Source organism: Narcine bancroftii, chromosome 8 (genome assembly GCF_036971445.1).
Source record: "Narcine bancroftii isolate sNarBan1 chromosome 8, sNarBan1.hap1, whole genome shotgun sequence".
In the NCBI taxonomy this organism is placed as follows: Eukaryota; Metazoa; Chordata; class Chondrichthyes; order Torpediniformes; family Narcinidae; genus Narcine; species Narcine bancroftii.
This window is the reverse complement of record NC_091476.1, coordinates 102745429-102761030: the sequence shown is the minus strand read 5'-3', so window position 1 is coordinate 102761030 and position 15602 is coordinate 102745429. Positions and strand designations below refer to the sequence as shown.

Below are 15602 nucleotides of genomic sequence, written 5' to 3'. Positions count from 1 at the left end.
CCAGACTCTTCCACCCCACCCCCTCACCCCCACCCTGGCCCTTTCAACAGATGCATCAGACAGAACAGTCGGCACGGTGCTGGAGCAGTGGGTTAATGAACAGTGGTGCCCTGGTTTTCTTCAGCAAACATTTCTGGGCAGTAGAGCTCAAATACAGTGCGTTTGACTTTGAGCTGTTGGCCCTGTACCTGGCAATACTACATTTCTGGTACATGTTAGAAGGAAGGGTCTTCGTTGCCTACACAAACCACAAACCACTCACCCTCGCACTCAGCAAGGTCTCGGACCCGTGGTCGGCAAGGCAACAACAACATCTTTCCTACATTTCAGAGTATACAACGGACATTTGCCACGTTGGAGGCAAATTCACCAGGGAGCCCGACCTTACTGTGTGATCTGTCCACAGGTTTCCCTAGACCCATCCTACTTGCGACCTGATGACGGTGGGTGTTTGACCAAATACACGGTCTGTCACATCCTTCCATAAGGTCCATTGTCCACCTGCTGTCTGACAAATTCGTGTGACGTGGCCTTCGCCACTACGTAACCCTTTGGGCTAAGGCTTGTTTGGATTGCCAACGCATCAAAGTGCACAGACGCACCAAGGCTCCACTCCAGAGTTTCAACCCGGCACAGTGTCATTTTTGACCCATGTGCATGTGGACATTGTCAGCCCGCTCCCCATGAGCCAAGGTATGCAGTATTTATTCACAGTAATGGACTGTTTTACTCGTTGGCAGAAAGCAGTACTCCTGCTCAAAGAGACTTGCTCCAGGCTTTCTTGTCCATTTGGCTCACACGCTTTGGACTCCCAACCAACATCACCTCAGACTGAGGGGCCCAGTTCATGTCCTCACTCTGGACCAACCTAACCAAGTTCTGTGGCAGCCAGTTATACCACACCACGGCCTATCATCTTCAGTCAAATGGCCTCGTCGAACGTTTCCACCGCCACCTGAAAGCAGCCCTGAAGCTCTACTACAAGGCCTGAATTGGATGGACAAACTCCTATGGTGCTGTTAGGAATTCGCACAGCCCCAAAAGAAGCCCTACCAGTGAAGCCAGCTGAGATGGTGTACGGCTCCCTGCTTACCATCCCAGGGGACATTCACTTCAACCCTCCCAGCCCACAACCCAGTGCTCTAGACATCCTCCAGCGATTGAGGAAACAAACGGGTAAACAGAAACATCTGCCATCTTTCCGACACGGCTTTCCACCCTGCCACGTCCCAGTGAATCTACAGTCCACCAAATTAGTTATTGTTTGGAGAGGACAGCATGGGACACCCCTACAATTCGCCTACGAAGGCCCATTCAAGATGTTGCAGCGTGACAGTGGCGTTTTCACCTTGGACATTGGTGGATGGCAGGACTGGTTTACCATTGACCACCTCAAGGCAGTGCATATGGACTCAGGCCAGCCCGCCCCGGATTCCCACATCAGACACAGAAGCTGCCTGCCCAGACAGTATGGTAACTTGCTTAAAGGGTGACAGTGATTCTTTGGGGGGGTGGGAGGGGGTGGTGTAGCGAGCTGAGAGACTGCCCAGTTAAATGGGCTGAATCACCACCCTGTCATCCGAAACAAGATGGCGCAGGCCCCCTTCCCAACCGAGGAGAAGCCCACGGTGGGTGGCACGTCTTGTTCGGGGAACAGTGCCACTTCCATGTTGTGCACCGCTGGCGATGAGTGACGCCATGATGCACTGATGTCACTTCCTAAGGCCAGTGCATCCCTCACAGGAAGTGGGCAATCTCCTTGAGCAGTGCGAGTAATTCAAAATAAAGTTCAGTTACTGGTTCATCTCGTGCTTTTTTTAAAAATAGTTTTAGATTAACTTGTTAAATATGGATTTAATCATGGTTGTCATAGATCATATTAAATTAGACAGAATTTACCCATTGTTTAGATCAAGATATTGTCTAATATAGTTTACTTATTTTCTATGCAGAATTATTTTTAAGAAATATTGTTAAACAAACAAATATGGATCGGTTTTTGATTTGCATTTATATTAATTTGTGATATGTATATGATATGACCTATTTATTTTATTAGAAGACTTCATATGCAGGATTTGTGTGTTAAACTCAATAAAAATATTTTAAAAAGAAAGAAGGGAATTAGTGAAATGCTAAATTCCTGACTCCCAAAAGCTTTCCAATAGTTGCAAGGGACAGACCAAAGATAATGACGGAGCCCACCAGAATTGAAGGCTCTCCAACCAGGAAGTCTGACAAAAGAGCTCGCATGATCAGGGTTACTATTTACAGGATGTACAACAAAACCCAGCAAGAATGCTTTGGGTAAGCATCCAGAGCTGCACATTTGAAAAAAATTAGTATAGAAATCGTCTGGAAATACTATTGTATGCAAGTTCCCTCAGAAATGTACACCATCTTGACTTGAAAATACTTAATTCCATCAGTCAAATATGAAATTCCCTGCCTAATATTCTCGAATGCACAGATGGCACCAATACCTTAAAGGTTACTAAGAGATGGATGGACAGTGCTAGGTACACTTTCAACTGGTGATGGGAGGAGGGCGTGTGAAGAAAATGTAATCCAAGCACTTTGTTATAAAAGGCTGATCGAAGAATATAAATTCCCAATGGACCTGAGATGACAACATAGAAGCTCTTGTCATTTGGCATTTGTTGTCACAGACTACGATGAAAATAAATGTTCAAAATAAATGAGCAAAGATTAGGAGTTGAGGGTCCATTTTTTTTAAACATTTCATAACTATGTCTGACTTGTAATGTTTGAGATTCACATTAGGATTGAGTTCAATCACCCAGCATCAGAGAAAATGATCAAATGAATGAAAGAAGGAAACTTATGTTGTGAAATTAAGGCCGTTTTACTTTTTCCAACAGGTGCTGAAATTTCCTACCAACTGTCCAGAATGCAATGCACCTGCTGACACTAATATGAAGCTAGTACGTATCCTTTAAAAAATGTGTAAATTTGACGATAGGGTGACAGCTTCTTGTTGACTTGTATAATTCAGCAAAGGTAAAATGTTGTTCATATTTGTTTTATTCGAGTTAAATTGTTCAAGAAGTAGAAATCTGCAAGAATTCCTTTGACATTTTCTTTCATCCACAGATTTCCTTTCAATGTCAGTGCCTTTCCCTTTGCTTCTCAGCATTCTCCTTGAACGTGGCTCCAGGGCCATTCTTTACCCAAACAATTTTAAGTATCAAGTTGAATGAGATCTTTTCTGTAAATGCATTTCAATTGTTTGGCTTGTACAATATTTGTGATACTGCTATCTCTCTGGAATTAACTTTGATTTCAAGAAAGAACTATGAGGCTGTAAAGTTCTTGAATTATTTTTCCTTCCTTGGCTTTCTGAGATTTTACTCTCATTTTAGAATCAGGCATTTATACTGGAAATTAAGGGATTCACAGTAAAATGGATGCCATGAAGCTTGGTGTTTTTTTTTGTGTGAATATAGAGAAAAAATGTCAGTTTCTTAGGAGAGGTGAAATAATTTTTGTTGCAAAGGAAAAGCTGAACAGCGAATTTTCGGGGGGAGGGGGGACTTTTTTTCTGAATGGCCTGCAATGTTACCTTCAGGAATTTACATCTAAGTGTAATCACAGCCACTTTGAAAATTACAAGATGTCTGATTTTTTGATGCTTTGTTTTATTTTTTTTCTCATTCATTTATTTAAAATGATTCATGCAGAGGCTTGCGTTGATCCCACCAGTAGTAAGCCCCTTACTAGTCTCATCCTTTTTGTTGGAATGCTGTTTGAGATCCTGGTTGGCAACAAAGATGGTGGGTTGGTGTTGTATTTGGGATTGATGTGCTGGAAGCGCATTGTGCGTTTGGCAAAGATAGACTTTATCATTGTGTTGGAGCACAGACCAGTTGCCCATGGCTGGGATTAATGTGTTTAAGTAAAACAACATAGAATGGTAATTCAGCCTGGGATTTACTTGGTTTGTGTTCATTACTAATTCCTTATTTTCTGAAGTAACTAATAAAATGTCCAGAGATATATCACCATGCAGTAGTCCCCCTCATCCGCAGGGGATATGTTCCAAGACCAGCAGATGCCTGAATCCACGATAGTACCGAACCCTATATATGCTATGTTTTTTCCTTTACGTACTTACCTATGATAAAGATTTATAAATTAGGCACAATAAGAGATAAACAACAATAACTAATAATAAAATAGAATGATTATAACAATATAAATGTGTATGGGTTACTTTATTTTAAATACTTCATTTTTTCTATAAATATATTCATAAAGTCTTTAAACTTTTATACATTTCAAAAATATATTAAATATTTACAAACAAATGGAAATAGAAGAATTTACCCTTCCCACCCCTCAATATAAGAATATGACTTTTCGTAACGTCAAAGGTCTCGATTTTTTCATAATTTTTTCTGGGATATCTCATCTTTACATACCTTCAAGGGTCAGGTTTACAATTGAACATCGACGTAATCTAAGTATGCTTGCCATATCTTAATGAAAGGGTCGCATTTATTTTATAGGTTATATGTGATTTTTCTCCATGGCAACACGTCTCCCCGGCCCATCGAGCAATAAGTAGGGGAGAGTTGGACTTCCAAGTGATTGCTATATGCTTTCTTGACCACAGCCAAGACTACCTTAACAAAACAGATTTGAAATTTAGTCAATTTGTTAATCACTTCCATAAGTTTGCCCAGAAGATACAGCACTGGGTCGTATGTGAAGGTCTCCCCTGTTGTTCTTGTTAGGGTTTCAGTGATTTCATTCCAGAATGGTCTTGCCTTATCATGTAGAATGTATAAAAATTCCAATTTCGATACCACATCTAAAGCACATTTCAGATTTTGATTTATGTAATTTTTGTGGTGTGAAATATAATTGATGTAAAAAAATTATATTGAACCAAGCCTTATCTCACATTAATCGTTGATGTCATTCTGTCCAAACACCAGTCAGTCCAGCATTCTTCTAGAATTGTAACATCTAGATTCGACTCCCACCTCTCTCCCGACCTTTGTTGGCCTGGCTTAACACTTTCACCTTAGAGAGCAGAGTATATCCTAGTTATAAATATAGGTGCATTTCCAAGTTGAAGCATCCCTTCCATTTCATTACTTGAGGTTGGGACCATTGTGGGACCTCATCTCTCTCGCAAGAAGGACCTCAATTGAAGAAAGCAGTGGAAGGTTCAATTTGACAGATTATATTTATGTTTTAATTGTTCAAACGACATAATTAGCTCTTCCTCATAGCAATCTTCAATATATTTGATTCCTTTCTCATGCCAAATATTTAAATTTCTATTGGCCAAGTTCATGGGCAATAGTTCGTTTTGGCACAATGGTGCTTTTGGTGATATCCCCACTTTTTTTTCCAATATTCTCAAATCATGCCAAATTTTAGAATTTTAGAAATATTAGAATGTTTTTTTGTTAAGAATTGACATTGAACTCTCATTGAATTCAATATAATGAGTCAATATAATGTTGGCATTCAACACTTGTTGAATGGTGTAACGACAACAAAATTGCACTCAACGTCAGCAAAACCAAGGAGATGATTGTGGACTTCAGGATGAAGTCAGGGGAACATGGCCCAGTCCTCATCGAGGGATCAGTAGTGGAGAGATTGAATTGTTTTGATGCATGAGAAATAGGGCAAAATTCTGGAACCACATGGAAAATCAATCAGCATCAGGAATGGGAAATGCAGGTTAATATTTTAGAAGGTGAACATTTCAAAGTATATTAAAGAAAGTTCCAGTTTGTTAGCAAGAGCTAGGAGTAAAAACAATGCTGGAGAAACTCAGCTGGTCAAATAGTGTACTTTAAGAGTCCAGTTTTTAAGGTACTTGATCTCTAGAGGGAGTTGGTATTTTTGGTTACTGTCACGTTTTACATTTTGAGATGATGTAATGTGCCTGCATGCTTGAGTGAACTTGAAATGGCTTGATAATTCATGCAGCAGATTCGTAGTAGACTACAGCAAAGCCCAAAGCACAATATTCAGCTTTACACCTTTCAAATGTTTTACATATTTTTTTGTCAGATCTTTAAATTTCATGTCTGACAACCTCATTGTGATAATGTTTCAATTATACACATAGCAATAATGAATATTACTCCCTGGAATAAATAATTTAATTATCACAATTAATCCCTGGTAAAGTGTCTTACAAGAACAAGCATATCTATCTTGCAGTCACATTGTTCTGGGTTTGGAATTGAGTCCTAATCTGGAATTATGTTAGTGTCTTCCTTTACCTCAGGTTTACAGAAATCCCACACTTCAAGGAAGTGATCATCATGGCAACAAACTGTGAAACATGTGGACATCGAACCAATGAGGTAACTTTTTACTGACTGTCTGATATTAAAAAATTGATTGTTTTCTTCTGAGGAAAGCTTAAACTAATTACACTAATAAGTGTATATTTATTTTACCCCATCCTATTTATTGGTTTGTAAAGAAATTGCCTTTCCTTTAGATACTTGTTTAGCATGAGCCATTCCACAACCAAGGGGAGAAAGGCTGCTGACCAAATCCATGGTTACTAATGATACTGGTCTGGTCTGATTCACTAAAATAATTATGGGTGACTGACTCTTCCATCACAAGTCAAATAATTATTGTTTTCAAGTGTTTCTGAGGACGCTATAGGTGCATGTTCATTGATGCACTGGTGTGTATGGTGTAATAAAAATCCATTTCCTTCTTTGCCCTGCTGGACATACAAGGACCACATTGATATCATTTGCAAATGCTTTCACAGAGCAAGCATCAAAATGTATCAAACCAGAGGGAATATTGAGTAAAATTATTGATTGTTATATGGGCAAGATTAGTTAAGAATGGCCAGAAGGATTCTAATCTGCTCACTGTACCGAGTTCACTTTATTCTAATGGGTGCCCGGCAGGTTGATATGTGATTATTTATGTCCTTTGGTTAAAAGATGAGTGAGCAGGATTACCTTTGCATATTTAGTGATTTGTATTTCAATGTTGTACCCATTGTGCATATTTTTTAAAAATAGCTTGATTGCTCAATGTGCTGAAGTTCACTGAATGAGACATTAAAGACAAAATGTCCTGTGGATGCTGTCATCTTCAGGTGAGGAGAGTGAACGCAAGTAGAGAAATATTAGGTGAAATTGTACAGTCACATTCATTATAGTATTTCTTTATATGTAGGTTAAGTCAGGAGGAGCTACTGAGCGTCTGGGTACTAAAATCACTCTAAGGATTACAGACCCCTCTGACATGACCAGGGATGTGCTCAAGGTACAGCATTATTTCAATGGTTAAAACTATGCTCCTCTTTGAGATTTCCCATTATATTGTCAATCTTTGTGCATTTGAGAATCTAACCTGATTTATACCTTAATATTTATAGTTGATATGAAAGCCTAATCTTTCACAATTGATAGTTGCAAATTTGTGGCCATGGTTTTAATTCAATCTTTTTTTTTGTTGCAGTCTGAAACGTGCTCTGTTTCAATACCAGACCTGGAATTTGAGCTTGGGATGGGAATCCTTGGAGGAAAGTTCACCACCTTGGAAGGACTGCTGACAGATATAAAAGAATTGGTATAAACTATTTTTGTAATCTCTCTAACCTGCAGGTATCAATATCAACACGAGTTATATTCTTTTATATCTCTTCTGTTGTATCATTTGAGGAAGGGAAGAAATGGGCAGGATTTCTTAGTTTTGCCTTTCCCTTCTTGCCATTCCCCAAAAAATAAAATTGAAATACAAAATGGAAATTTATGGAAGAGCAGCAGAAAGAATTTTCGCATACAAATATTTGGAATAATTTGTGAAACAAAGTATGACACAAACTGGTTATTTAAATTGCACAAACTTTCAAAATCTAAATTGGAGAAGAGAGGTCAACTCTAAAGGTGTCTGAGGGGATTCAGCATGTTGTCGAATACTGACTAGTTGCAACATGGCCTGGTTTTGTTGGTGCCCATCAATGTGGAAGGCAGCAGAGAGTGGCAAACTTAGCCAAGTCCATCATAGGTACCCTGGCAAATCTCTACACAGGTGTGGTGGAAAGTGTGCTGACCGGCTGCATCACAGTCTGGTATGGAAATACCAATACCCCTGAATATAAAGCCCTCCAAAAGGTAGTGGACACAGCCAGGACATTACAGGCAAAACTCTCCCCACTATTGAGCAAATCTACAGGGAATGCTGCTGTGGGAGAGCCGCAGCAAAGACCCTCACCACCCAGCACATGCTCTGTTCTTGCTGCTTCCTTCAGGAAAGAAGAATAGATGCCACAAGACTTGCACCACCAGGTTCAGGAACAGCTGCTATCCCTGCACCATGAGACTCCTCAATGACAAACTCAATCAGAGACTCATTTAAAGACTTTTGCTTCTCTTACTTGTGCACTTTATTGATTTTGTTTTTGTTCTCTCTATTGCACAGTCAATTTGTTTACATTTGTTATGTTTAAAGTACTTTGTTTACATTTTTTATGCTGTGTATTTTTTTGCACTACCAATTAGTAGTAATTTTACTGCAAAGGAATCTCAGGGTTTTATGTGATTTAATGTATGTACTCTGACAATAAATCTGAACCTCCTATCCATTGAAAATGTCCATGTGAGGCACTGCCTGAAGAAGGCAGCTATCATCACAAAGGATTCCCATCACCCTGCTCATGTTCTCTTCTTGCATAAGCCTGAAGTTCAGCTCCTCTAGGTTTGAGAATGTTTTTTCCAACATAACCTTCCAGTTCTATCCTAATTGGGACACATCAACATTTATATTCTGCCATGCATTTCTAGTTTATTTTCTCATCATTTTTATCTGCTGTGTTTTGCTTTTTAAGTTGTGAGTAAGTGATTGAGCCAAATAACTTTTCACTGCTCATAATGTTCGATATTTTGATCAGCCTATACTTTTACGGCTGATTTAAGTTTTTGGTTTCAGTAAAGGATCAAAATTTATCCAAATGTGACAAGATAGCTTCCATAATATTTCCAAAGTATTACAAGATTGCACTAAGTCAAGGACTTGGATGGGAGAGCAAAAGCAGATTATTACCTCATCTAAGGAATGCAATGGAACGGTTAAACATGCTTTGTAAAGCATTTTGCAGCATTAAACTAACTGAGATGCTTACTAGGATGAGCAGTGTAATCTTAAAATAGGAGAGGAATGAGAACATTAAAATTCTAGTAATATTGCATGATTTGTACTGATGCACAAACCTAATAGGGCAAACATTGGCAAGAACATGAAAACAAATGGGAAAAACTGCAAGCTTGCTCTTGAATCAACTTCTTTTGTTAAATATTGGTATAATAATGATGTAGCTTTTGATGATTGAAACACAATGAAAACTAATTTTTCCTCCTTTATTAGATTGTGGCAAAAAACCCCTTTTATGCAGGAGACAGCAATGATCGTGAAAAATTTGTAAAACTTAAAGAATTTGCAGACAAGCTGGATGAGGTAAAACAGTCTTAACTAAATTTTGTGTTTAGAAAAAATGAGTAAGCTATGACAGATATCCAATTTGATTTTATTAGAATGTGTTAGGCCAGACTGTCAGTATAAAAGTATCTTATGTGATTTAGTAAGGGGGCATCCGATGCGCTCTAGTATTTGCCAAAGCCCTTTCCTGCTCACGGTGTCGAAGGCTTTGGTGAGGTCAACAAAGGTGATGTAGAGTCCTTTGTTTTGTTCTCTGCACTTTTCTTGGAGCTGTCTGAGGGCAAAGACCATGTCAGTAGTTCCTCTGTTTGCGCGAAAGCCGCACTGTGATTCTGGGAGAATATTCTCGGCGACACTAGGTATTATTCTATTTAGGAGAATCCTAGCGAAGATTTTGCCTGCAATGGAGAACAGCGTGATTCCCCTGTAGTTTGAGCAGTCTGATTTCTCGCCTTTGTTTTTGTACAGGGTGATGATGATGGCATCACGAAGGTCCTGAGGCAGTTTTCTTTGGTCCCAACAAAGCTTGAAAAACTCATGCAGTTTGACATGCAGAGTTTTGCCGCCAGCCTTCCAGACCTCTGGGGGGATTCCATCCATACCTGCTGCTTTGCCACTTTTCAGTTGTTCAATTGCCTTATATGTCTCATCCTGGGTAAGGACCTCATCCAGCTCTATCCTTAGGGGCTGTTGAGGGAGCTGGAGCAAGGCGGAATCTTGGACTGAGCGGTTGGCACTGAAAAGAGATTGGAAGTGTTCTGAGCATCGGTTGAGGATGGAGATCTTGTCGCTGAGGAGGACTTTGCCATCTGAGCTGCGCAGCGGGCTTTGGACTTGGGGTGAGGGGCCGTACACAGCCTTTAGAGCCTCGTAGAAACCCCTGAAGTCGCCAATGTCCGCGCTGAGCTGGGTTCGCTTGGCGAGGCTAGTCCACCACTCATTTTGGATCTCCCGGAGTTTGCGCTGAAGATGGCTGCATGCACGACGGAAGGCTTGTTTCTTCTCTGGACAGGACGGCTTTGTAAGGTGAGCCTGGTGGGCAGCTCGCTTCTTTGCCAGCAGCTCCTGGATATCCTGGCTGTTATCGTCGAACCAGTCCTTGTTTTTCCTGGAGGAGAAGCCCAGTACCTCTTCAGTGGATTGCAGTATGGTAGTCTTCAGCTGATCCCAGAGGGTTTCAGGGGATGAGTCCGTAAGGCGGATTGCATCGTCGAGCTTTGCTTTGAGGTTTGCCTGGAAGTTTCCTCTCACTTCGTCTGACTGCAGGTTTCCAACATTGAACCTCTTTCTGGGGGCTTTACTGTTCCTGGGTTTTGGCTTGAAGTGAAGGTTGAGCTTGCAGCGAACCAGCCGGTGGTCAGTGAGGCATTCCGTGCTGGGCATGACCCTGGTGTGGAGCACATCTCGTTTGTCTCTTTCTCGCACCAGGACGTAGTCCAGGAGGTGCCAGTGTTTGGATCGGGGATGCATCCAGGTGGTCTTAAGGCTGTCCCTCTGCTGAAAAAGGGTGTTTGTAATGACAAGCCGCTGTTCTGCGCAGAGCTCCAACAGGAGGCGCCCATTGTCGTTGCACTTGCCGACACCATGCTTGCCCAGGATTCCTGGCCAGGTTTCTGAGTCTTTGCCGACGCGAGCGTTGAAGTCGCCAAGGATGACAACCTTGTCGGCTGTAGGGGTGCGTTGAATGAGGTTGCGCAGGTCAGTGTAGAACTTGTCCTTTTCTGCTGGTTCCACCTGGAGGGTTGGAGCATAGACACTGATGAGGGTGATGCGACGCTTGTTTTGAAGGGGGAGTCGCATGGACATGATCCGGTCCGAGTGGCCTGTCGGAAGGTTTTCGAGTTTGGAGGTAATGGAGTTCTTGACCATGAAGCCTACACCAGATAGGCGTCGTTCATCCAAAGGCTTGCCAGACCAGTAGAGTGTGTAGCCCGCGCCGCATTCTTGGAGGCTGCCTACATCTGCCAGGCGGACTTCACTGAGAGCGGCTATGTCGATGTCAAGTCTGAGGAGTTCATGTGCAATGAGGGCAGACCGATGTTCAGGTCGGTGGCTGTCAGCCTTGTCTAGCATGGTTCTGATGTTCCAGCATGCTAGCTTGAGTTTGTGAGCATCTTTGGAGGGGGAGGACGTGGAGGGGGAGGACGTGGAGGGGGAGGACGTGGAGGGGGAGGACGTGGAGGGGGAGGACGTGGAGGGGGAGGACGTGGAGGGGGAGGACGTGGAGGGGGAGGACGTGGAGGGGGAGGACGTGGAGGGGGAGCACGTGGAGGGGGAGGACGTGGAGGGGGAGGACGTGGAGGGGGAGGACGTGGAGGGGGAGGACGTGGAGGGGGAGGACGTGGAGGGGGAGGACGTGGACCTATCCTCGGGCCTGCGCAAAGGAGCTTTTAGGTGGAGTGCAGTGTGCGCACTACTGGCCCCACCCTTTACACCCATGGTTCGTGTGCCGTGGCCAAGCAAGCTGGGACGTGGCAGCGAGATCCTTGGGTCGTAGGTTTTAAACGGTCAACCAGTTTACCTATCTCAGCTGCACCATTTCATCAGATGCAAGGATCGACAACGAGATAGACAACAGACTCTCCAAGGCAAATAGTGCCTTTGGAAGACTACACAAAAGAGTCTGGAAAAACAACCAACTGAAAAACCTCACAAAGATAAGCGTATACAGAGCCGTTGTCATACCCACACTCCTGTTCGGCTCCGAATCATGGGTCCTCTACCGGCATCACCTACGGCTCCTAGAACGCTTCCACCAGCGTTGTCTCCGCTCCATCCTCAACATTCATTGGAGCGCCTTCATCCCTAACGTCGAAGTACTCAAGATGGCAGAGGCCGACAGCATCGAGTCCACGCTGCTGAAGATCCAGCTGCGCTGGGTGGGTCACGTCTCCAGAATGGAGGACAATCGCCTTCCCAAGATCGTGTTATATGGCGAGCTCTCCACTGGCCACCGTGACAGAGGTGCACCAAAGAAGAGGTAAAAGGACTGCCTAAAGAAATCTCTTGGTGCCTGCCACATTGACCACCGCCAGTGGGCTGATATCGCCTCAAACCGTGCATCTTGGCGCCTCACAGTTCAGCGGGCAGCAACCTCCTTTGAAGAAGACCGCAGAGCCCACCTCACTGACAAAAGACAAAGGAGGAAAAACCCAACACCCAACCCCAACCAACCAATTTTCCGCTGCAACCGTGTCTGCCTGTCCCGCATCGGACTTGTCAGCCACAAACGAGCCTGCAGCTGACGTGGACATTTACCCCCTCAATAAATCTTCGTCCACGAAGCCAAGCCAAAGAATTCATTTTGTGTGAATGAAATTTGTTGGTTGTATTGACTATGTTGGAAGAGATGCCAAACCAAAGACTAGTGATTGCCTTGCAACAAGAAGGAACTGTGACAACCTCATAGTTTGTAGTTTTCCTCATGGTTGGACTTTATGTCACCAATGTTCCTATTCTACCAGTATAATGTTTATAGTACTTTTTGTTCCTCTAAAGTACAGTCAAGCAAAGCAAAACATAAAGTGAGGAAGCCTGGTATTTATAGCTGAGTACAAATAAAAATCACTGACAGCTGAATATATCTCCATCTGCACTTCATGATGGGATAGTATAAATGATTCATGTCAATGCACCTTGAATCCAATTTTGGGTATAACTGAAAACAAGTCCAGAGCAATTTTCTTTTGTGATACATTCATCATATTTCTTTATATTGGACATGAGCCCATTGTCCGAAGTAATCTAGGGTGGAACAATCTTTCTTTTGTATCTTGAAATCTGAAGTTACGGTAATTCTTTCTACTGGATTGATATAATCCTATGACATTGTAGTGTAGTTTGACTGAATTAATTAATGGAAATATGAAAATGGATTAGTCATCCTTTTCATTCACCAAGATTTGTCAAATCCATGTAACCTTGTAAATATTTTGGACCATTTTGATACTATCATGCTTTCATTATGTGCTTTGCTGAATTATGATATAATTTTATTTTTCTTCTTCAGATTACATTGGCTAAAGTAGAAGCCCACCTTATTCTTGATGACCCAGCTGGAAATAGTTATCTCCAGGCAAGTACTACTGCAATAGCATCAAAAATGTAAAAATTATAAGAGTGAGCAGAGTGGAAAAAAATGGTAAAAAATGCATTTGCTCTAGTCCTGACCATGTCTCCAGAATGGGATGTGGGTTTTTCTTCAGTGTGATTAAATAAAGTAGAACACTGAACGGTCACTATTTACAGTCCAACAAATGTCAGAATGTTTTTTTTTAATCATTTATTCACTATTTGAATGTGACAAGGCAAATCATTAAATCTTATCCATAATTGTTCCTGAATTGAGGATCAGCCTCTTGGTGGGTCTAGCATTGCATATAGTTTCTAACTAAGGAAAGGACAGCTCATTTCCTTCCCTTCATGGCATTAATAAACTAATTTGGTGTTTGGAATAATCCATTTGATTCATGGTTACTAGTTCAAAGACTGAAACAAACCAGATTTATTCAATTATTTGAATTTAAATTCCCTAACTACCATAGTAGGATTCCAGCTGTGGTCTCTGGATCCATAGTCCTGATCTGCGATGGTATTCAGTCATTGACACTGCATGCTACTATACTCACCATTCCCTTTTTTAATGAGTGGCCAAATGTCAATTAGGTAGATCCTTGAACTAACAAATGAGGGCAAATAAGCGATTACTGGACAGAGAATCCAAAAGTTGAAGAAAATTACTTACTTATTACATAATTGCTTTTTTTTCTGTTATTCCTAATTTTTACTTCTTTTTTCCCTCTCGATGTAGAATTTATATGCCCCAGATCCTGATCCAGAGATGAAGATTGAGAAATATGAGCGCACGTTTGAACATAATGAGGAACTTGGTTTGAATGACATGAAAACTGAAAACTATCAGCAATAGAAACTGGATCAATAGTGCAGGACCCATCGGAATTGACAGCAGGTTGAAGGGGAAGAGCTAATGTAATAGTTCATGTGAAAATAGTTGAGCTTATCAAAAGAAAAAATATTTAAATGTAGTGGATTGTAGTATTAATAGAGGAATATCACACAAGCCTGGCATATTCAAACAAGATGTAATCTAAAGATTCAGAACAGTATGATGTTTGATGTTCCTTTTTTTTGGAGAGGAATGTATGATGTTTGTTCCTGCTATATCCTTCGAGTTCAGGTAAAATGTCACTGCTTACTTCATTAGCAGTTTCCTGATCAAGATAATTGAGGTTAGTTTGTAAGCAAGAACCAACCTGCTACCATCCAATAAGGAACAATCTTGCTGGTACACCTTGGGCACTTTGAATTTCAGGGCCTTTCAACTTTGCAAGTTTCCTGAATATCTCTGAGAGATATGGTTAAAATTGGCGGTATCCACTTTATTTCTCAATTGCTTTTAATTGAACAAATTACTTGGCTTATTTAGATGTATGCAAAACCTAAGTATATATCTGTGTCTGAATAGGAGACACTTCATTATTAGAGAAAAAATATAAATACTGAATGGTCTGAAACCTGCTGCCTATACTTGAAGCAAGTGGCATCTTTATAATTTGATATCGGCTCCAAACAGCATTTGTGGTTTCTCACTGATGAAGCTTCCTTTTTTTTTAATAGCTTGTAAATTTTCATTACCCTTAATTAAACAATGAAATTGTAATAATCAGCCATGAGGTATTTAATAAATATCATAAGTAACTCTTGCAGTTTCCCCCCCACACGACAGCTGGCAAAACTGAATCTGAACGAAGGGTTTGGTCAATTATTACCGATAGAAAATGTTTAAAAGAGATTGGTATTAGTTTGTAGAGAAGGGTGACTTCTCTCTGGGCCACTAAGTGTAAGGGATGTAATAAATTCAGTGGACGAGACGATTCGGTTTGTAATTTATGTAAGTGAGGAAAAGGGATGTGAAGACTTTTTGTCCTTTGGAATCCTGCCATAAAGAGAGTGTGCAATTTGTTTCATGCTGGTGGTGTTCACAGAATCAAGGAGCAGAATTAGGCATTTGGTCCAAGAACGAACAAGTAAAAACAATGGGGGATAAAAGAAAAGACGGCGGAAAAGAAAGAAGAAGGCCTTACCTGCACAAAGAAACAGAGAGCCATGGTGGAGAAGAG

General features: G+C 41.3%; 1 protein-coding gene across 1 annotated transcript in view; it reads left to right on the top strand.

The window, feature by feature from the left end:
- zpr1 (ZPR1 zinc finger) overlaps positions 1-15353 on the top strand; it is a 30920-nt gene extending 15567 nt beyond the window's left edge. The window contains exons 8-14 of the mRNA XM_069894622.1: positions 2883-2949; positions 6286-6356; positions 7201-7290; positions 7486-7596; positions 9391-9480; positions 13472-13537; positions 14273-15353. Coding sequence (XP_069750723.1) covers positions 2883-2949; positions 6286-6356; positions 7201-7290; positions 7486-7596; positions 9391-9480; positions 13472-13537; positions 14273-14389 — 612 coding nt within the window. The 3' untranslated portion in view covers positions 14390-15353. The remainder of the gene's footprint in view (positions 1-2882; positions 2950-6285; positions 6357-7200; positions 7291-7485; positions 7597-9390; positions 9481-13471; positions 13538-14272) is intronic.
- Positions 15354-15602: the final 249 nt, after the last annotated feature.